At 34.5% G+C, this 22,668-nt stretch overlaps 1 protein-coding gene across 1 annotated transcript in view; it reads left to right on the plus strand.

The window, feature by feature from the left end:
• The window catches only part of cdh19 (cadherin 19, type 2), a 111,485-nt gene that overhangs the window by 49,118 nt on the left and 39,699 nt on the right, over positions 1 to 22,668 (plus strand). Inside the window, exons 7-8 of the mRNA XM_030123970.1 lie at positions 16,485 to 16,738; positions 22,127 to 22,263. Coding sequence (XP_029979830.1) covers positions 16,485 to 16,738; positions 22,127 to 22,263 — 391 coding nt within the window. The remainder of the gene's footprint in view (positions 1 to 16,484; positions 16,739 to 22,126; positions 22,264 to 22,668) is intronic.

Raw genomic sequence — 22,668 nt, forward strand, 5'->3', positions numbered from 1 at the left:
TGATAAATATTGCATTTTTATTGCAGAACAGAAGAATATTGGACGACTTATAGCACATAATTTCACATTTGTAGGATTATTGCACAGGAAGTGATCTGAGAATACACTGGGAGAAGTGTTTGGACAAGTGGAAAACACCAGTTATTACTTTTTGCAGTTTAATCTTGTGACAGCTAGTGGGAAGAAACTCTCCGAAACTTTCTGAATCTGAATCTTTCATTGATGTTTTGGTTCAGAGACACGTAGTGACACAGAATACAGATTTGTTTGTAACTCATCTGCATGCAATAATAAAAAAAAAAGAACATTATTGACTCATTACTGAATCATTTTGGGAACACAGTGATGGTTTATTATTACTAGACAGAGCATTATTTAAGTGTGTGCTCATCACTGCTGTCTACTGGTAATGACTCAACAACTTTTACACATAGTCTGGGTCCTGTCTAATTCTTGGTGGGAGTATTATCTATCCTAAACAGTGGTGGCTCACTGATAGAGGGCGCTAGAATGAATAATTTTACAAAACACTCATATTTAATTAAACGAGCTATACATGATACAGCCTGAGAATACTGTGTGTAATCTGCATTCAAGTAGAGTTTAAAAATGTTTTCGGTTGTTTAGTGACGTGTTTATCATAATAAACTCAGATAAGAGAACCTCTGGGTGCAAAAAATTGCACCCAAGCGCCACCCACGGGAGTAACCGTCACATTCCGAAAAGAATCAAGACGTTCCTCAGAAATGGAATCGTAAGTACTGAGTGATGTTCAAACAGTCGGATAGTTTAGTGGGTAAAACTAACGGCTTAAATGTGGAAGGCCGGGGTTTGAATCCTGCCGCGAGAGAGACCGTCGGCTACGTTCAGACAGCAGGTCATAATGCACAATTCAAATTTTTTGGTGAAATCCGATTTTTTTGTGTGCTTGTTCATATTACACATGAAATGCGACTTCTATCAGTTTTAAGTATGAACTGAATATGACCCTGAAGTGACCTGCATGCGCAAAAAGAGGTCCTGACATAATACGTGACCTCGCATTTCAATGATGTAAAGATCGGAAAATTGCGACCTGGCTGTTCAGACTGAAGTCGCATTGCAAAATATCCAATTCGTATCGCATTTAGGACCACATATCAAGGTTATTATTGTTAACAAAAACGAAATGACAAAAACTAGAATTGAAAAAACATTTTCGTAAACTGAAATAAATAAAAACTGTAATTAACAGAAAAAAACGATAACTAACTGAAACTGTATTGTGTGCTTACAAAACTAACTAAAACGGATAAAAATTATGGATAAAATTCCCTTTGTTTCCGGCTTTGTCAATGTCGGATTGATACAAAAGCGATTTATTTCGCTCTCGCAATTTTAGCTGCTGGCACCATACGACACTTTACGGTTCGTCACTTGTGGTTTCCAGCCGTCTTCTGGTCCCCACTCTACCTGGAAACATGGAGACTAAAGTTGGGAGAAAGCAGCAGAGTCCTGTCTGGAATTTATTTGAAAACAACAACACGGAAGATAAAAGATATGACAAAACTAAAATTAATACTAAAACTAAACTAAAAACTAAGCATTTAGAAAAAAATGAAAACTAATAAAAACTAGCAAACCTGCTCTAAAAATGAATTATAACTAACTGAATTAGAGAAAAAAAGGTCAAAACTAAATAAAACTAAACTACACTGAACAAAAATATAAACACACCACTTTTGTTTTTGCTCCCATTTTTCATGAGCTGAACTCAAAGATCTAAAACTTTTTCTATGTACACAAAAGGCCTATTTCTCTCAAATATTGTTCATAAATTTGTCTAAATCTGTGTTAGTGAGCACTTCTCCTTTGTCCTTTGCCGAGATAATCCATCCACCTCACAGGTGTGGCATATCAAGATGCTGATTAGACAGCAGGATTATTGCACAGGTGTGACTTAGGCTGGCCACAATAAAAGGCCACTCTAAAATGTGCAGTTTTACTGTATTGGGTGGTCCAGGGGGGTCAGAAAACCAGTCAGTATTTGGTGTGAACACCATTTTCCTTGCACAGTCAAAACTTGTGACATCTGTGGTATTGTGCTGTGTGATAAAACTGCACAGTTTGGAGTGGCCTTTTATTGTGGCCAGCCTAAGGCACACCTATGCAAAAATCCTGCTGTCTAATCAGCATCTTGATATGCCACACCTGTGAGGTGGATGGATTATCTCAGCAAAGAAGAAGTGTTCACTAACACAAATTTAAACAGATTTGTGAACAATATTTGAGAGAAATAAACCTTGTGTGTACACAGAAAAAGTTTTAAACGTTTGAGTTCAGCTCATGAAAAATGGGAGCAAAAACAAAAGTGGTGCGTTTATATTTTTGTTCAGTGTAGAATGAAAAATCCACAACTATTAGAACCTTGCCACATATGAAAGTGTCCTGGGTCGGATTTGAAAAAAATCAGGTTTGTGCTGTTCAAACTGTCTTTAACAGATCGGATACAGGTCACATAAGGGCAAAAAAATCAGATTTTGGCCGCATTTACCTGCAGTCTGAATGTAGCCAAAGTGACTGAATGCACTTAGGCTACATTGAGATTTTTAGTTATGGTTAAAACGTACCTAGTTTTAGAGTTAAAGGGAATATTTCTATTTTTAGCATCACCTAAATACCTGCTGGTCAGTTTGGTTTATCATTACACTTGTCTTCTGTGTTTTCATACTGTGATAAGCAGCAGGGGGTGTACTGAGCATGCTCAGATGTCTATGGATAGCATGAGGTTTATTCTATCAGCATGTTTAGATATGTTTCCTCTTGGTTTGAAAAATCAGATTTTGGCCACATTTACCTGCAGTCTGAACATAGCCACTGACATGTCTGTAGCCCTTTCACTGATTTTCTAATTACCTCCGCCAAGTGTAACAGCAGAGGTTATGTTTTCATTGGGGTTTGTTTGTCTGTTAGCAAGATAACTCAAAAAGTTATGGACGGATTTTCATGAAATTTTCAGGATATTTTGATACTGGCCCAAGGAACAAATGATTAAATTTTGGTGGTGATGGGGATGGGGGGTGGGGGGTTGTTGTTCTGTCTGTTAGCAAGATAACTCAAAAAGTTGTGGAGGGATTTGGATGAAATTTTCAGGAAATGTTGATACTGGCACAAGGAACAAGTGATTCAATTTTGGTGGTGATGGGGTGGGGGGGCTGTTCTGCCTTGGCGGAGGTCTGCGTTCTCCAAGTGCTTTTCTAGCTTGTTAATGTCATGTGATCTACCCTCTCTACCCCCACCCCTGGTCCTAAATGCATTGTCCATACTATCAGTGGAAAATACACTGCCTGACTTTAACAATAGTCATAGAAAAATGTGCATGTTTGAAGGATAGACGAGTAAAATTTACATATAAAAAAAGAACTGATTGAAAGCACAAACAGTGTGTATTTAAAGTGTAAAGCAGGGGTCTCTAACTCATTTTCTTTCAGGGGACATATTCAGCCTGATTTGATCTCCAGTGGGCCGGACCAGGAAAATAATAGCATAGTAATCTATAAATAATTACAACTCCAAAATTTTGTCTTTGTGTTAGAGCAAAAAAAAACCCCATTAATTTATTAAAATACTTACTTTTATAAACTGTTTAAACAAAAAAAGATGTGAATAAACTGAAAAAACTGAAATTTCTTATGAAAAATCGGTGCAATTTTAACAATATTATTCCTCAACTTATCATTTCTACATGTGCATTATGGATCGGATCTACAAAGACACTAAACACTGAGGAACAGGCAGAAAATAGTTCAAATTCTGCTTAATTTTCTTTAGACATGTCAGGTTGTACCCTGGAATAGACTTTCCCCGGGAGGCTGAGGAGTGTGATCCCCCTATAGTTGGAGCACATCCTCCGGTCCCCTTTCTTAAAAAGGGGAACCACCACCCCGGTCTGCCAATCCAGAGGTACTGTCCCTGACCGCCACGCGATGTTACAGAGACGTGTCAACCAAGACAGTTGACACCAGGGTACTGGAGAGGAGGATCCGACCGATAGTCGAACCTCGGATCCAGGAGGAACAATGCGGTTTTCGTCCTGGTCGTGGAACGCTGGACCAGCTCTATACTCTCCATCAGGTGCTCGAGGGTTCATGGGAGTTCGCCCAACCAGTCCACATGTGTTTTGTGGATCTGGAGAAGGCGTTCGACCGTGTCCCTCGTGGTATCTTGTGGGGGGTGCTTCGGGAGTATGGGGTCCGGGGCCCTTTGCTAAGGGCAGTCCGGTCCTTGTATGACCGAAGCAGGAGCCTGGTTCGCATTGCCGGCAGTAAGTCAGACCTGTTCCAGGTGCATGTTGGACTCCGGCAGGGCTGCCCTTTGTCACCGGTTCTGTTCATAATTTTTATGGACAGAATTTCTAGGCGCAGCCAAGGGCCGGAGGGGGTCCGGTTTGGGGACCACAGGATTTCATCTCTGCTTTTTGCGGATGATGTTGTCCTGTTGGCCTCATCGAACCTGGACCTTCAGCGTGCACTGGGGCGGTTTGCAGCCGAGTGTGAAGCGAGCGGGATGAGGATCAGCACCTCCAAATTCGAGGCCATGGTTCTCGACCGGAAAAAGGTGGTTTGCCCTCTCCGGGTCGGTGGGGAGTCTTTGCCCCAAGTGGAGGAGTTTAAGTATCTCGGGGTCTTGTTCACGAGTGAGGGAAGGATGGAGCGTGAGATTGACAGACGGATCGGTGCAGCGTCTGCAGTGATGCAGTCGCTGTACCGGTCGGTTGTGGTAAAGAAGGAGCTGAGCCGAGAGGCGAAGCTCTCAATTTACCGGTCAATCTACGTTCCTACCCTCACCTATGGTCATGAGCTTTGGGTCATGACCGAAAGGACAAGATCCCGGATACAAGCGGTCGAAATGAGTTTCCTCCGTTGGGTGGCTGGGCGCACCCTTAGGGATAGGGTGAGGAGCTCAGTCACCAGGGAGGAGCTCGGAGTAGAGCCGCTGCTCCTCCGCGTCGAGAGGGGCCAGCTGAGGTGGCTCGGGCATCTGTTTCGGATGCCTCCTGGACGCCTCCCTGGGGAGGTGTTCCGGGCATGTCCCACCGGGAGGAGACCTCGGGGAAGACCCAGGACACGTTGGAGAGACTATGTCTCTCGGCTGGCCTGGGAACGCCTCGGGATCCCCCCGGAAGAGCTGGAGGAAGTGTCTGGGGAGAGGGAAGTCTGGGCATCCCTGCTTAGACTGTTACCCCCGCGACCCGGCCCCGGATAAGCGGAAGAGAATGGATGGATGGATGGATGGATGGATGTCAGGTTGTTCATATTTGTTCAGGTTATTCACATTTCATTGTTACAGGATAGTTTGTTAATGTAAATATTTTCATCATTTAATGTTATTTTTTGCACTAAAACAAAGACAAAAATTTGAAGTTGTGATTATTTATAGACATAATGTAATATTTTTTTCACATCAAACCTAGAAGAAAATATGGAGTCACTATTTCTTGTAGATTATTATATTATTATTTGACTGTAGATCATATTGGTCTGTAGGTGGAACCAGAACTAAAATGAGTTCCACAGCTATTAACAGTGGAGTTTTTACACTTTGCAAATTCATCCCATGTTTTGCATTGGAACCTTGCAGTCGGACCAGTAAAATAACATAATCTATAAACAATGACAACTCCCAAATTTTGTCTTTGTTTTAGTGCAAAAACCCCCCATTAATTCATGAAAATACTTACTTTTATAAACTGTTTAAATAAAAAAAAAGATGTGAATAACCTGAAAAAACTGAAATTTCTTATGAAAAATTTTAACAATATTATGCCTCAACTTATCATTTCTACATGTGCATTATGGATCGGATCTACAAAGACACTAAACACTGAGGAACAGGCAGAAAATAGTTCAAATTCTGCTTAATTTTCTTTAGACATTTCAAGTTGTTCATATTTGTTCAGGTTATTCACATTTTATTGTTACAGGATAGTTTGTTAATGTAAATATTTTCATCATTTAATGTTATTTTTTGCACTAAAACAAAGACAAAAATTTGAAGTTGTGATTATTTATAGACATAATGTAATATTTTTTTCACATCAAACCCAGAAGAAAATATGGAGTCATTATTTCTTGTAGATTATTATATTATTATTTGACTGTAGATCATATTGGTCTGTAGGTGGAACCTGAACTAAAATGACTTCCACAGCTATTAACAGTGGAGTTTTTACACTTTGCAAATTCATCCCATGTTTTGCATTGGAACCTTGCAGTCGGACCAGTAAAATAACATAATCTATAAACAATGACAACTCCAAAATTTTGTCTTTGTTTTAGTGCAAAAACCCCTCATTAACTCATGAAAATACTTACTTTTATAAACTGTTTAAATAAAAAAAAGATGTGAATAACCTGAAAAAACTGAAATTTCTTATGAAAAATTTTAACAATATTATTCCTCAACTTATCATTTCTACATGTGCATTATGGATCGGATCTACAAAGACACTAAACACTGAGGAACAGGCAGAAAATAGTTCAAATTCTGCTTAATTTTCTTTAGACATGTCAGGTTGTTCATATTTGTTCAGGTTATTCACATTTTATTGTTACAGGATAGTTTGTTAATGTAAATATTTTCACAATTTAATGTTATTTTTTGCACTAAAACAAAGACAAAAATTTGAAGTTGTGATTATTTATAGACATAATGTAATATTTTTTTCACATCAAACCCAGAAGAAAATATGGAGTCACTATTTCTTGTAGATTATTATATTATTATTTGACTGTAGATCATATTGGTCTGTAGGTGGAACCTGAACTAAAATGAGTTCCACAGCTATTAACACTGGAGTTTTTACACTTTGCAAATTCATCCCATGTTTTGCATTGGAACCTTGCAGTCGGACCAGTAAAATAACATAATCTATAAACAATGACAACTCCCAAATTTTGTCTTTGTTTTAGTGCAAAAACCCCTCATTAACTCATGAAAATACTTACTTTTATAAACTGTTTAAATAAAAAAAAGATGTGAATAACCTGAAAAAACTGAAATTTCTTATGAAAAATTTTAACAATATTATTCCTCAACTTATCATTTCTACATGTGCATTATGGATCGGATCTACAAAGACACTAAACACTGAGGAACAGGCAGAAAATAGTTCAAATTCTGCTTAATTTTCTTTAGACATTTCAAGTTGTTCATATTTGTTCAGGTTATTCACATTTTATTGTTACAGGATAGTTTGTTAATGTAAATATTTTCATCATTTAATGTTATTTTTTGCACTAAAACAAAGACAAAAATTTGAAGTTGTGATTATTTATAGACATAATGTAATATTTTTTTCACATCAAACCCAGAAGAAAATATGGAGTCATTATTTCTTGTAGATTATTATATTATTATTTGACTGTAGATCATATTGGTCTGTAGGTGGAACCTGAACTAAAATGAGTTCCACAGCTATTAACAGTGGAGTTTTTACACTTTGCAAATTCATCCCATGGGCTGCATTGGAACCTTGCAGTCGGACCAGTAAAATAATAACATAATAATCTATAAACAATGACAACTCCAAAATTTTGTCTTTGTTTTAGTGCAAAAAAACCCCCCATTAATTTATGAAAATACTTACTTTTATAAACTGTTTAAATAAAAAAAAGATGTGAATAACCTGAAAAAACTGAAATTTCTTATGAAAAATTTTAACAATATTATTCCTCAACTTATCATTTCTACATGTGCATTATGGATCGGATCTACAAAGACACTAAACACTGAGGAACAGGCAGAAAATAGTTCAAATTCTGCTTAATTTTCTTTAGACATTTCAAGTTGTTCATATTTGTTCAGGTTATTCACATTTTATTGTTACAGGATAGTTTGTTAATGTAAATATTTTCATCATTTAATGTTATTTTTTGCACTAAAACAAAGACAAAAATTTGAAGTTGTCATTATTTATAGGCATAATGTAATATTTTTTTCACATCAAACCCAGAAGAAAATATGGAGTCATTACTTCTTGTAGGTTATTATATTATTATTTGACTGTAGATCATATTGGTCTGTAGGTGGAACCAGAACTAAATGAGTTCCACAGCTATTAACAGTGGAGTTTTTACACTTTGCAAATTCATCCCATGTTTTGCATTGGAACCTTGCAGTCGGACCAGTAAGATAATAACATAATAATCTATAAACAATGACAACTCCAAAATTTTGTCTTTGTTTTAGTGCAAAAAAAACCCCCATTAATTTATGAAAATACTTACTTTTATAAACTGTTTAAATAAAAAAAAGATGTGAATAACCTGAAAAAACTGAAATTTCTTATGAAAAATTTTAACAATATTATTCCTCAACTTATCATTTCTACATGTGCATTATGGATCGGATCTACAAAGACACTAAACACTGAGGAACAGGCAGAAAATAGTTCAAATTCTGCTTAATTTTCTTTAGACATTTCAAGTTGTTCATATTTGTTCAGGTTATTCACATTTTACTGTTACAGGATAGTTTGTTAATGTAAATATTTTCATCATTTAATGTTATTTTTTGCACTAAAACAAAGACAAAAATTTGAAGTTGTGATTATTTATAGACATAATGTAATATTTTTTTCACATCAAACCCAGAAGAAAATATGGAGTCACTATTTCTTGTAGATTATTATATTATTATTTGACTGTAGATCATATTGGTCTGTAGGTGGAACCAGAACTAAAATGAGTTCCACAGCTATTAACAGTGGAGTTTTTACACTTTGCAAATTCATCCCATGGGCTGCATTGGAACCTTGCAGTCGGACCAGTAAGATAATAACATAATAATCTATAAACAATGACAACTCCAAAATTTTGTCTTTGTTTTAGTGCAAAAAAACCCCCCATTAATTTATGAAAATACTTACTTTTATAAACTGTTTAAATAAAAAAAGATGTGAATAACCTGAAAAAACTGAAATTTCTTATGAAAAATTTTAACAATATTATTCCTCAACTTATCATTTCTACATGTGCATTATGGATCGGATCTACAAAGACACTAAACACTGAGGAACAGGCAGAAAATAGTTCAAATTCTGCTTAATTTTCTTTAGACATTTCAAGTTGTTCATATTTGTTCAGGTTATTCACATTTTATTGTTACAGGATAGTTTGTTAATGTAAATATTTTCATCATTTAATGTTATTTTTTGCACTAAAACAAAGACAAAAATTTGAAGTTGTCATTATTTATAGGCATAATGTAATATTTTTTTCACATCAAACCCAGAAGAAAATATGGAGTCATTACTTCTTGTAGGTTATTATATTATTATTTGACTGTAGATCATATTGGTCTGTAGGTGGAACCAGAACTAAAATGAGTTCCACAGCTATTAACAGTGGAGTTTTTACACTTTGCAAATTCATCCCATGTTTTGCATTGGAACCTTGCAGTCGGACCAGTAAGATAATAACATAATAATCTATAAACAATGACAACTCCAAAATTTTGTCTTTGTTTTAGTGCAAAAACCCCTCATTAACTCATGAAAATACTTACTTTTATAAACTGTTTAAATAAAAAAAAAGATGTGAATAACCTGAAAAAACTGAAATTTCTTATGAAAAATTTTAACAATATTATTCCTCAACTTATCATTTCTACATGTGCATTATGGATCGGATCTACAAAGACACTAAACACTGAGGAACAGGCAGAAAATAGTTCAAATTCTGCTTAATTTTCTTTAGACATTTCAAGTTGTTCATATTTGTTCAGGTTATTCACATTTTATTGTTACAGGATAGTTTGTTAATGTAAATATTTTCATCATTTAATGTTATTTTTTGCACTAAAACAAAGACAAAAATTTGAAGTTGTCATTATTTATAGGCATAATGTAATATTTTTTTCACATCAAACCCAGAAGAAAATATGGAGTCATTATTTCTTGTAGATTATTATATTATTATTTGACTGTAGATCATATTGGTCTGTAGGTGGAACCAGAACTAAAATGAGTTCCACAGCTATTAACAGTGGAGTTTTTACACTTTGCAAATTCATCCCATGTTTTGCATTGGAACCTTGCAGTTGGACCAGTAAAATAACATAATCTATAAACAATGACAACTCCAAAATTTTGTCTTTGTTTTAGTGCAAAAACCCCCCATTAATTCATGAAAATACTTACTTTTATAAACTGTTTAAATAAAAAAAAAGATGTGAATAACCTGAAAAAACTGAAATTTCTTATGAAAAATTTTAACAATATTATTCCTCAACTTATCATTTCTACATGTGCATTACGGATCGGATCTACAAAGACACTAAACACTGAGGAACAGGCAGAAAATAGTTCAAATTCTGCTTAATTTTCTTTAGACATTTCAAGTTGTTCATATTTGTTCAGGTTATTCACATTTTACTGTTACAGGATAGTTTGTTAATGTAAATATTTTCACAATTTAATGTTATTTTTTGCACTAAAACAAAGACAAAAATTTGAAGTTGTGATTATTTATAGACATAATGTAATATTTTTTTCACATCAAACCCAGAAGAAAATATGGAGTCACTATTTCTTGTAGATTATTATATTATTATTTGACTGTAGATCATATTGGTCTGTAGGTGGAACCAGAACTAAAATGAGTTCCACAGCTATTAACAGTGGAGTTTTTACACTTTGCAAATTCATCCCATGTTTTGCATTGGAACCTTGCAGTCGGACCAGTAAAATAACATAATCTATAAACAATGACAACTCCCAAATTTTGTCTTTGTTTTAGTGCAAAAACCCCTCATTAACTCATGAAAATACTTACTTTTATAAACTGTTTAAATAAAAAAAGATGTGAATAACCTGAAAAAACTGAAATTTCTTATGAAAAATTTTAACAATATTATTCCTCAACTTATCATTTCTACATGTGCATTATGGATCGGATCTACAAAGACACTAAACACTGAGGAACAGGCAGAAAATAGTTCAAATTCTGCTTAATTTTCTTTAGACATTTCAAGTTGTTCATATTTGTTCAGGTTATTCACATTTTATTGTTACAGGATAGTTTGTTAATGTAAATATTTTCATCATTTAATGTTATTTTTTGCACTAAAACAAAGACAAAAATTTGAAGTTGTGATTATTTATAGACATAATGTAATATTTTTTTCACATCAAACCCAGAAGAAAATATGGAGTCATTATTTCTTGTAGATTATTATATTATTATTTGACTGTAGATCATATTGGTCTGTAGGTGGAACCTGAACTAAAATGAGTTCCACAGCTATTAACAGTGGAGTTTTTACACTTTGCAAATTCATCCCATGGGCTGCATTGGAACCTTGCAGTCGGACCAGTAAAATAACATAATCTATAAACAATGACAACTCCAAAATTTTGTCTTTGTTTTAGTGCAAAAAAACCCCCCATTAATTTATGAAAATACTTACTTTTATAAACTGTTTAAATAAAAAAAAGATGTGAATAACCTGAAAAAACTGAAATTTCTTATGAAAAATTTTAACAATATTATGCCTCAACTTATCATTTCTACATGTGCATTATGGATCGGATCTACAAAGACACTAAACACTGAGGAACAGGCAGAAAATAGTTCAAATTCTGCTTAATTTTCTTTAGACATTTCAAGTTGTTCATATTTGTTCAGGTTATTCACATTTTATTGTTACAGGATAGTTTGTTAATGTAAATATTTTCATCATTTAATGTTATTTTTTGCACTAAAACAAAGACAAAAATTTGAAGTTGTGATTATTTATAGACATAATGTAATATTTTTTTCACATCAAACCCAGAAGAAAATATGGAGTCATTATTTCTTGTAGATTATTATATTATTATTTGACTGTAGATCATATTGGTCTGTAGGTGGAACCTGAACTAAAATGACTTCCACAGCTATTAACAGTGGAGTTTTTACACTTTGCAAATTCATCCCATGTTTTGCATTGGAACCTTGCAGTCGGACCAGTAAAATAACATAATCTATAAACAATGACAACTCCAAAATTTTGTCTTTGTTTTAGTGCAAAAACCCCTCATTAACTCATGAAAATACTTACTTTTATAAACTGTTTAAATAAAAAAAAGATGTGAATAACCTGAAAAAACTGAAATTTCTTATGAAAAATTTTAACAATATTATTCCTCAACTTATCATTTCTACATGTGCATTATGGATCGGATCTACAAAGACACTAAACACTGAGGAACAGGCAGAAAATAGTTCAAATTCTGCTTAATTTTCTTTAGACATGTCAGGTTGTTCATATTTGTTCAGGTTATTCACATTTTATTGTTACAGGATAGTTTGTTAATGTAAATATTTTCACAATTTAATGTTATTTTTTGCACTAAAACAAAGACAAAAATTTGAAGTTGTGATTATTTATAGACATAATGTAATATTTTTTTCACATCAAACCCAGAAGAAAATATGGAGTCACTATTTCTTGTAGATTATTATATTATTATTTGACTGTAGATCATATTGGTCTGTAGGTGGAACCAGAACTAAAATGAGTTCCACAGCTATTAACACTGGAGTTTTTACACTTTGCAAATTCATCCCATGTTTTGCATTGGAACCTTGCAGTCGGACCAGTAAAATAACATAATCTATAAACAATGACAACTCCCAAATTTTGTCTTTGTTTTAGTGCAAAAACCCCTCATTAACTCATGAAAATACTTACTTTTATAAACTGTTTAAATAAAAAAAAGATGTGAATAACCTGAAAAAACTGAAATTTCTTATGAAAAATTTTAACAATATTATTCCTCAACTTATCATTTCTACATGTGCATTATGGATCGGATCTACAAAGACACTAAACACTGAGGAACAGGCAGAAAATAGTTCAAATTCTGCTTAATTTTCTTTAGACATTTCAAGTTGTTCATATTTGTTCAGGTTATTCACATTTTATTGTTACAGGATAGTTTGTTAATGTAAATATTTTCATCATTTAATGTTATTTTTTGCACTAAAACAAAGACAAAAATTTGAAGTTGTGATTATTTATAGACATAATGTAATATTTTTTTCACATCAAACCCAGAAGAAAATATGGAGTCATTATTTCTTGTAGATTATTATATTATTATTTGACTGTAGATCATATTGGTCTGTAGGTGGAACCTGAACTAAAATGAGTTCCACAGCTATTAACAGTGGAGTTTTTACACTTTGCAAATTCATCCCATGGGCTGCATTGGAACCTTGCAGTCGGACCAGTAAAATAATAACATAATAATCTATAAACAATGACAACTCCAAAATTTTGTCTTTGTTTTAGTGCAAAAAAACCCCCCATTAATTTATGAAAATACTTACTTTTATAAACTGTTTAAATAAAAAAAAGATGTGAATAACCTGAAAAAACTGAAATTTCTTATGAAAAATTTTAACAATATTATTCCTCAACTTATCATTTCTACATGTGCATTATGGATCGGATCTACAAAGACACTAAACACTGAGGAACAGGCAGAAAATAGTTCAAATTCTGCTTAATTTTCTTTAGACATTTCAAGTTGTTCATATTTGTTCAGGTTATTCACATTTTATTGTTACAGGATAGTTTGTTAATGTAAATATTTTCATCATTTAATGTTATTTTTTGCACTAAAACAAAGACAAAAATTTGAAGTTGTCATTATTTATAGGCATAATGTAATATTTTTTTCACATCAAACCCAGAAGAAAATATGGAGTCATTACTTCTTGTAGGTTATTATATTATTATTTGACTGTAGATCATATTGGTCTGTAGGTGGAACCAGAACTAAAATGAGTTCCACAGCTATTAACAGTGGAGTTTTTACACTTTGCAAATTCATCCCATGTTTTGCATTGGAACCTTGCAGTCGGACCAGTAAGATAATAACATAATAATCTATAAACAATGACAACTCCAAAATTTTGTCTTTGTTTTAGTGCAAAAAACCCCTCATTAACTCATGAAAATACTTACTTTTATAAACTGTTTAAATAAAAAAAAAGATGTGAATAACCTGAAAAAACTGAAATTTCTTATGAAAAATTTTAACAATATTATTCCTCAACTTATCATTTCTACATGTGCATTATGGATCGGATCTACAAAGACACTAAACACTGAGGAACAGGCAGAAAATAGTTCAAATTCTGCTTAATTTTCTTTAGACATGTCAGGTTGTTCATATTTGTTCAGGTTATTCACATTTTATTGTTACAGGATAGTTTGTTAATGTAAATATTTTCACAATTTAATGTTATTTTTTGCACTAAAACAAAGACAAAAATGTGAAGTTGTGATTATTTATAGACATAATGTAATATTTTTTTCACATCAAACCCAGAAGAAAATATGGAGTCATTATTTCTTGTAGATTATTATATTATTATTTGACTGTAGATCATATTGGTCTGTAGGTGGAACCAGAACTAAAATGAGTTCCACAGCTATTAACAGTGGAGTTTTTACACTTTGCAAATTCATCCCATGTTTTGCATTGGAACCTTGCAGTTGGACCAGTAAAATAATAACATAATAATCTATAAACAATGACAACTCCCAAATTTTGTCTTTGTTTTAGTGCAAAAACCCCTCATTAACTCATGAAAATACTTACTTTTATAAACTGTTTAAATAAAAAAAAGATGTGAATAACCTGAAAAAACTGAAATTTCTTATGAAAAATTTTAACAATATTATTCCTCAACTTATCATTTCTACATGTGCATTATGGATCGGATCTACAAAGACACTAAACACTGAGGAACAGGCAGAAAATAGTTCAAATTCTGCTTAATTTTCTTTAGACATTTCAAGTTGTTCATATTTGTTCAGGTTATTCACATTTTATTGTTACAGGATAGTTTGTTAATGTAAATATTTTCATCATTTAATGTTATTTTTTGCACTAAAACAAAGACAAAAATTTGAAGTTGTCATTATTTATAGACATAATGTAATATTTTTTTCACATCAAACCCAGAAGAAAATATGGAGTCATTATTTCTTGTAGATTATTATATTATTATTTGACTGTAGATCATATTGGTCTGTAGGTGGAACCAGAACTAAAATGAGTTCCACAGCTATTAACAGTGGAGTTTTTACACTTTGCAAATTCATCCCATGGGCTGCATTGGAACCTTGCAGTCGGACCAGTAAGATAATAACATAATAATCTATAAACAATGACAACTCCAAAATTTTGTCTTTGTTTTAGTGCAAAAAAAACCCCCATTAATTTATGAAAATACTTACTTTTATAAACTGTTTAAATAAAAAAAAAGATGTGAATAACCTGAAAAAACTGAAATTTCTTATGAAAAATTTTAACAATATTATTCCTCAACTTATCATTTCTACATGTGCATTATGGATCGGATCTACAAAGACACTAAACACTGAGGAACAGGCAGAAAATAGTTCAAATTCTGCTTAATTTTCTTTAGACATTTCAAGTTGTTCATATTTGTTCAGGTTATTCACATTTTATTGTTACAGGATAGTTTGTTAATGTAAATATTTTCATCATTTAATGTTATTTTTTGCACTAAAACAAAGACAAAAATTTGAAGTTGTCATTATTTATAGGCATAATGTAATATTTTTTTCACATCAAACCCAGAAGAAAATATGGAGTCATTACTTCTTGTAGGTTATTATATTATTATTTGACTGTAGATCATATTGGTCTGTAGGTGGAACCTGAACTAAAATGAGTTCCACGGCTATTAACAGTGGAGTTTTTACACTTTGCAAATTCATCCCATGTTTTGCATTGGAACCTTGCAGTCGGACCAGTAAAATAACATAATCTATAAACAATGACAACTCCCAAATTTTGTCTTTGTTTTAGTGCAAAAACCCCTCATTAACTCATGAAAATACTTACTTTTATAAACTGTTTAAATAAAAAAAAGATGTGAATAACCTGAAAAAACTGAAATTTCTTATGAAAAATTTTAACAATATTATTCCTCAACTTATCATTTCTACATGTGCATTATGGATCGGATCTACAAAGACACTAAACACTGAGTCATTACTTCTTGTAGGTTATTATATTATTATTTGACTGTAGATCATATTGGTCTGTAGGTGGAACCTGAACTAAAATGAGTTCCACAGCTATTAACAGTGGAGTTTTTACACTTTGCAAATTCATCCCATGGGCTGCATTGGAACCTTTGGTGGGCCGCATGTTGGAGACCCCTTTATGTAAAGTGTATTTAAATTAATATTTTAAAATAGTGGTGCATGTACATGTATCCTAGTGCTGATATGTGGTTATAATACAGCTGTAAACTGACTTATCCTGCGCCCCAACAAAAAATTATTTCACCTGCCGCCACTGATCCTAAGCACAAGAATATCTGAAAGTGTTCCACAGTGAAGGGTGAAAAAGGTGTTTTCTGCTTCATACTGTATCCTTGAATGAATCAATAAACAAACTCTTTGCTCCACAGCCTTTGGACTACGAAGGTAAGAGACGCTTTGTTATGGCTGCGGAGGCCGTCAACGACCACGTGGACACTCGTTTTCTACCTTTGGAGGAATTCAGGGACAGGACGACGCTTAAGATTGTCGTGGAGGATGTGGACGAACCCCCGGTGTTTCTCATGCCGCTGTACGAGTGGAAAATCCCTGAAAATGCAGCCGTGGGAACCGTGGTTGGCAGCATCAGCGCCAGAGACACTGACACAGTCAACAATCCCATCAGGTAACGGCAACCTCCCAAGCAGACACGAGGAAGAATGGCATCTGCCACCCGACTGCCAGTATGGTAATGATGAGGTAGATACCCAGGCGGGTGGGGGTGGGGGTGGGGGTGGAACATCCCTAGACAGCCTGCCCTAGACAGCTCCCTCCACAGGGTGAAAAATCATTCCATTTCAAATAGTATTACTGGCTCGGTGCATCCATTTTTACCCTTGATCTCTGGATACCCTGTACATGGTCATATTTATCTCATATTACTTTAGTCGGAAATGAGCCCTGCTGAATAAATCATGGCGATTTTTTTTTTCTCTTTATACCTCACAGGCTTTTCTATCTATTGCTGTGGTATTATCACAAAGCAACGTAGCTAGGACGTGGGAATGTAATAAAGCACCATACGAGGCGGCATATGGAATTGCGATTTGCAGTCATTTGCAAGTGAGGCACGTTGCAGAGGAGACAGCAGCACTACCGGTGCCTGTAGTCCATCTCAGCTGAGCTTAAGAGTGGCAGGTGCTGCATATCATCCTCAGCCTAGTGTCTATTACGGCCCCTTTGGTGACAGAGTCAGTGACAGGTGATTAATGAATTCAGTCAGGCATTTTTGGGGGTTTCCACGCTTCTAGAAAATATTAAGTTTTCTACGGTCAGATTGGCTTATTTTCTTTTTTGTTAACAAATACTGTGTACCAAATATTCTGTTTTTTGCCCTTCTTCAAACAAAGGACAATATTCTCAATAAGCTGTTTACATGAGTAATGACTAATGAATATTCCTGTTTTCTTGAAGCGGTGCACACTCCAACTAATGCTGCCCTATCGAAAAAAAAAAAGAAAAAGACAGAATTAAAAAAAAAAAAAACAAGGGCTGCCTGTGTCATTTTGCTTCTTTGCTCAAATGAGGATCTTTTTTTTCAAAGTTTTCCACTGGCGGTGAACTTCAGCTGCCTCCCTCTGACATTCCTTCAGCTAAATTCTTGAAAAGGTTGGAGTTGCTATATTTGTGCACATTCCATAAACCCGTTCATATTCAAGTCTATCAGGGATACACCGATACCACTGTTTTCCAGACCGAGTACAAGTACAAGCAATGTTGGGCAAATTACTTTTTTAAAAAGTAATTAATTATAGTTACTAGCTACTTTCTCAAAAAAGTAAGTTGAATTAGTAACAGAATTACTCTTTCATAAATGTAATTAGGGAAAGTAATTATTGCGTCACTTTTTTGAAAAACCTTCAAAAATAGAAACTGATTTTTGAGCGTGTTTCACAGGCCAGTTTCACAGAGTAGAACAGCAGACAGGTACTGAATACCATGACTGTGGTGAGGCTGGGGTCCACCAGGGCCCGGCTGGGGTCCACCACATAAATACATATCTACATTGAAAGGAAGAAGATGCTCCTCCAGTTAATCCCACATCTCCACTTTTTCCAGTCGCTCCTCTCTGATCCAGCGGTAAATGTCTTCAGTCCAGTCAGTCGGACTCACTGATAACTCCTCCCCTAAATTAGCTGTGCACGTAGCTGCGTTCAAGTACATGGGGCGTGCTGTGGACAACTCAAACTCGCAAATGTTATTAGTCGTTCAGGTGAAGGCAACGTGGTCAACTCAGACTCAGGGACACACAGGTGAAGCATGAAGGCGGTGTGGGCAATTTGAATATAAGAACAGTACGTAAACGAATCGGTTCTTATCGTTCACTGAAAAGAGCCTCGACTTGTCCGTGAACGCCTCACCTCTCGTGCCTGGCTGAGCGAGCCAGGACAGATAACAGCTGTTAGATATCAGTGCATTGTAACGCACCACGTTGTACTGCCGGTAACGTTTCAGATAGTAATTCATTAGATTACCTGTTACTGGAAAACAATAATGGCGTTAGTAACGGCGTTATTTTTAATGCCGTTATTCCCAACACTGAGTTCAAGTACTTCCATTTAATTACCTGCCCATACCAAGTATCAATACGAGTACCTAATAATCCCATTCCAGTTCTTAGTTCCTTTTGTAAATGTGCTTTATTGTCGTTGTCATTAGTCTGACTGGAACAAAGTGATGCAACTGACATTTAATGCGTTGGAATGAGCGTTTCTCAATTAATCCACCAGGAGGCGCCGCTCTTAAATAACCATTCTGGACAAATACCACAAAGAAGAGTAAAGTTTTTTGAGAAGAAGAAGAAAGTCAATATGGCTATGGCCCATAACCATGTTAATTTAAATTAATTCATATAAACTCAAACGGATAGTAATTGATACAAATACATTATTACAAATATTAAATTATTTTACTCGTGGTTGTATTGTGGCTGCCTCCGCCGCTACTGTCACCACAATAATACTAGCAAATTAGACTACCGGTATTATTATTGTATATTTTTGTATTATTACAACAATTATTATTTTCTCCCTCACCCCCCCTCTCTCTTTCTCACTTTGATTCAGAATCTCCTCTCTCCCCCTTTTCTTTATCGCCCCTAATAAAGTTATATTGTTTAGTTACTCTTTACATTTAAAACATGAGGAAATACATACATTAGGAAAAACATGAGGAAAGTATATATAAAAAAACTGGATATGATTTAACCGGTCGGTACTAGAATGATTCTAGTGAAACTTGTTTGTGTGATATTCATGCACTTTTGTGGTTTTGAAAATGTTTCTGACAGTAACACATATATGGAGAGAAATTTGTTTCTTTGTTCATCAGTCAAAAAGAATGGATTTGCAACAAAAAAAGAGATTTGAGAGCAAAACGCAGTAAGTGGCAATGGAAAAAAAAGGATCATTTTGCATATAAATCAATCCTCTTTGCTTGTGAGTTAAAAACTTTTGCTTGAGACTTCAAAAGTTTTGCTTGAAAATTTAACTGCACTTAATGGGCGGGGCCTACGCTGATGGATGAGAGAAGAGTTTCTATTGGTGGGTTTGACCTGACTCCAGCAACGGATCCGGTTGGGACGTGATGTAGGGAAAACCAGAAAACGTCGTGCTGGAAAATGATAATGGTTCAGAAGAATTGCTAACCTGATTGCTTCTCTCAGTTGTGTTTGTGAGTATCCTACAGGCTTCTGTGTCACTCTGTCATTATTTCTCTTTCTGCGCCATGGCACCTGGCACCCAGCTGTGGTACAGGTGTCCTGTCGAACCACCCTACACCCGCTGTCTCTCAACTCCTCCCTGTAACTCACTCACTCATTCCGTTCTCTGCTCAGGCTGTGAATGTACAGGCTGTAGCCGACGATATTTAGTGTAATTCGTTACTTACGGGACACATTTCAATTTCAAAGATCAGCAGACTATCAACTGACCTCCCAGTAACAGAACACAACGGAGAAGTGGGTTTAACATGGGAGCTGGATCCACGTCAAACCCACCAATAGGAACTCTTCTCTCATCCATCAGCATAGGCCCCGCCCATTAAGTGCAGTTTAATTCGCAAGCAAAACTTTTGAAGTTGCAAACAAAGAAGAGTGATCGGTCAGTATGTAGCTGATGTAGTTGATATATTAACTTTTTTTCGCTGTGCGGAGATTCGCTGCTCCTGTGTGTGTGTGTGTGTGTGTGTGCGTACTGCCCGAATAAGAGGAACTTTAAAGCGAGTTAGTTTCACTTTCACTCCTGCTCGGACAATGACGCTATCACACCCCTACACACAATCACATAATCACGGAGCTACATTCTGGTTTGTTTTTGTCACTCCCTTTCATCTTCCTACATTTCTACATACAGAAAAAGACATTGAGACCAAAAGTGTCATCCTCTGTGCTTGTTGACGTCTCTTGTTTTGTATGTCTTTACTTTTTTGTTTTACTGTCTGTTTGTTAAAAAATGTAAAATAAAGTGTAAAAAAAAAAACAACAACAAAAAACATGGAAAATGGATAGATATCAGCTCTTAAATTAAACTCTTATGAGCTAAAAAAAAAAAAAAAAAAAACTATCCAAATAAAAAAGTGAATGTGAATAACCTGCAAAAGCTGACATTTCTTAGGAAAAATAAGTGCAATTTTAACAATAGTGTGGTTCAACTTTATTTCACTTCATTTCCACATGTGCATTATGGATCAGAGCTACATTCTGGTTTGTTTTGTTTTTGTCACTCCCTTTCATCTTCCTACATCTCTACATATAGAAAAAGAAATTTAGACCAAAAGTGTCATCCTCTGTGCTTGTTGACGTCTCTTGTTTTGTACGTCTTTACTTTTTTGTTTTACTGTTTGTTTGTTAAAAAATGTAAAAAAAAAAAAAAAAAAAAAGGATAAAAACAAAAAAAAAAAAAAAAAAAAAAATCATGGAAATGGATAGATATCAGCTCTTAAATTAAACTCTTATGAGCTAAAAAAAAAACCAAAAAACTATCTAAACAAAAAAAGTGAATGTGAATAACCTGCAAAAGCTGACATTTCTTAGGAAAAATAAGTGCAATTTTAACAATAGTATGGTTGAACTTTATTTCACTTCATTTATACATGTGCATTATGGATCAGAGCTACATTCTGGACTTTTTTGTTTAACTGTTTGTTAAAAAAATGTAAAATCTGTTAAAAATAAAGTATTAAAAAAACAACCAAAAAAAAAACATGGAAAATGGATAGATATCAGCTCTTAAATTAAACTCTTATGAGCTAATATATATATATATATATACATATATATATATCTCCAAATAAAAAAGTGAATGTGAATAACCTGCAAAAGCTGACATTTCTTAGGAAAAATAAGTGCAATTTTAACAATAGTACGCTTCAACTTTATTTCACTTCATTTATACATGTGCATTAAGGATCAGAGTCACATTCTGGTTTGTTTTGTTTTTGTTTTTGTCACTCCCTTTCATCTTCCTACATTTCTACATATAGAAAAAGAAATTGAGACCAAAAGTGTCATCCTCTGTGGGAACACACAAAGCAGAGTTGTGTGTTGTGTCAGTGTAGCTGCTCCACCTGCACCTTTGTGTAGACAGACTATTTATACAGTTGCAAAAACACTGAACTCTCTCTGCTTCTCTGTTTTTTCAAGGGTTTCCATCCTGCTGTTTTTAAATTATATTTCTTTCACTTAGAAAAAAAAAAGTGGAAAAAGACTGTGGTCAGATTAAAGTAAAAATCGATTCAAAAAAATTAAAAGAAAACACCCGTAACTGTGTGTTTGTCATGTGTGCGGGGTGTTTTGTCTACACACTGTTGTTGCTGCTGTGTCATACTAGTGTGTGTGTGTGTGTGTGTGTGTGTGTGTGTGTGTGTATACTCTCTTTGTTGGATATCTGTCAGCAGATAAAAAAAAAAAATTGAGCAGTTTGCCTAATTAATCTCCCTGTGGTATCACAGTGTTTCGCTTGCCAAGAAAACAACCTTGCTTGCTAAATATGTGTCTTGGTGATTTTTCTTGCAGATATTCAATTGACAAAAGGAGTGACACCACAAAAGCATTCAAAATAGACCCAAACAATGGAACTATAACTGTCGCTAAGGCTTTGGACCGGGAGACTGCAAACTGGCACAATGTGACGGTTGCAGCCACAGAAACAAGTAAGGATGGTGTCATTTTTATACAACAGCATCCAGTTGTGCCAATTTACAGCACATTTATAATTCAGTAAAAAAAAAAAAAAACTGTCCATAAATGGTTCACAGTAATGTTTTAGGAGCTAGTCTTTGTCTAGAGCAGTGGTTCTCAACTGGTGGATCGTGACCCAAAAGTGGGTTGGAAACCTGCTTTCAGTGGGTCTGGTTAACCCTCCGGTATCCAGGTGCGCTTTTTAGGCACACTTTGCACTTCGTGTTAAAAAACCTCATATTTTTTTCACAATTTAAATAAGGTTAGAATTCAAAAGTTGTTTATTTTTGCATGATCTTTAAAATTCTGGCCACCAACTAAAATTTGCAGATTGTAAACAAAAGACAATTACAAGACTAGCATCTGTCTCCCAAGTG

The sequence above is a fragment of the Sphaeramia orbicularis genome, chromosome 20 (assembly GCF_902148855.1).
Source record: "Sphaeramia orbicularis chromosome 20, fSphaOr1.1, whole genome shotgun sequence".
NCBI lineage: Eukaryota > Metazoa > Chordata > Actinopteri > Kurtiformes > Apogonidae > Sphaeramia > Sphaeramia orbicularis.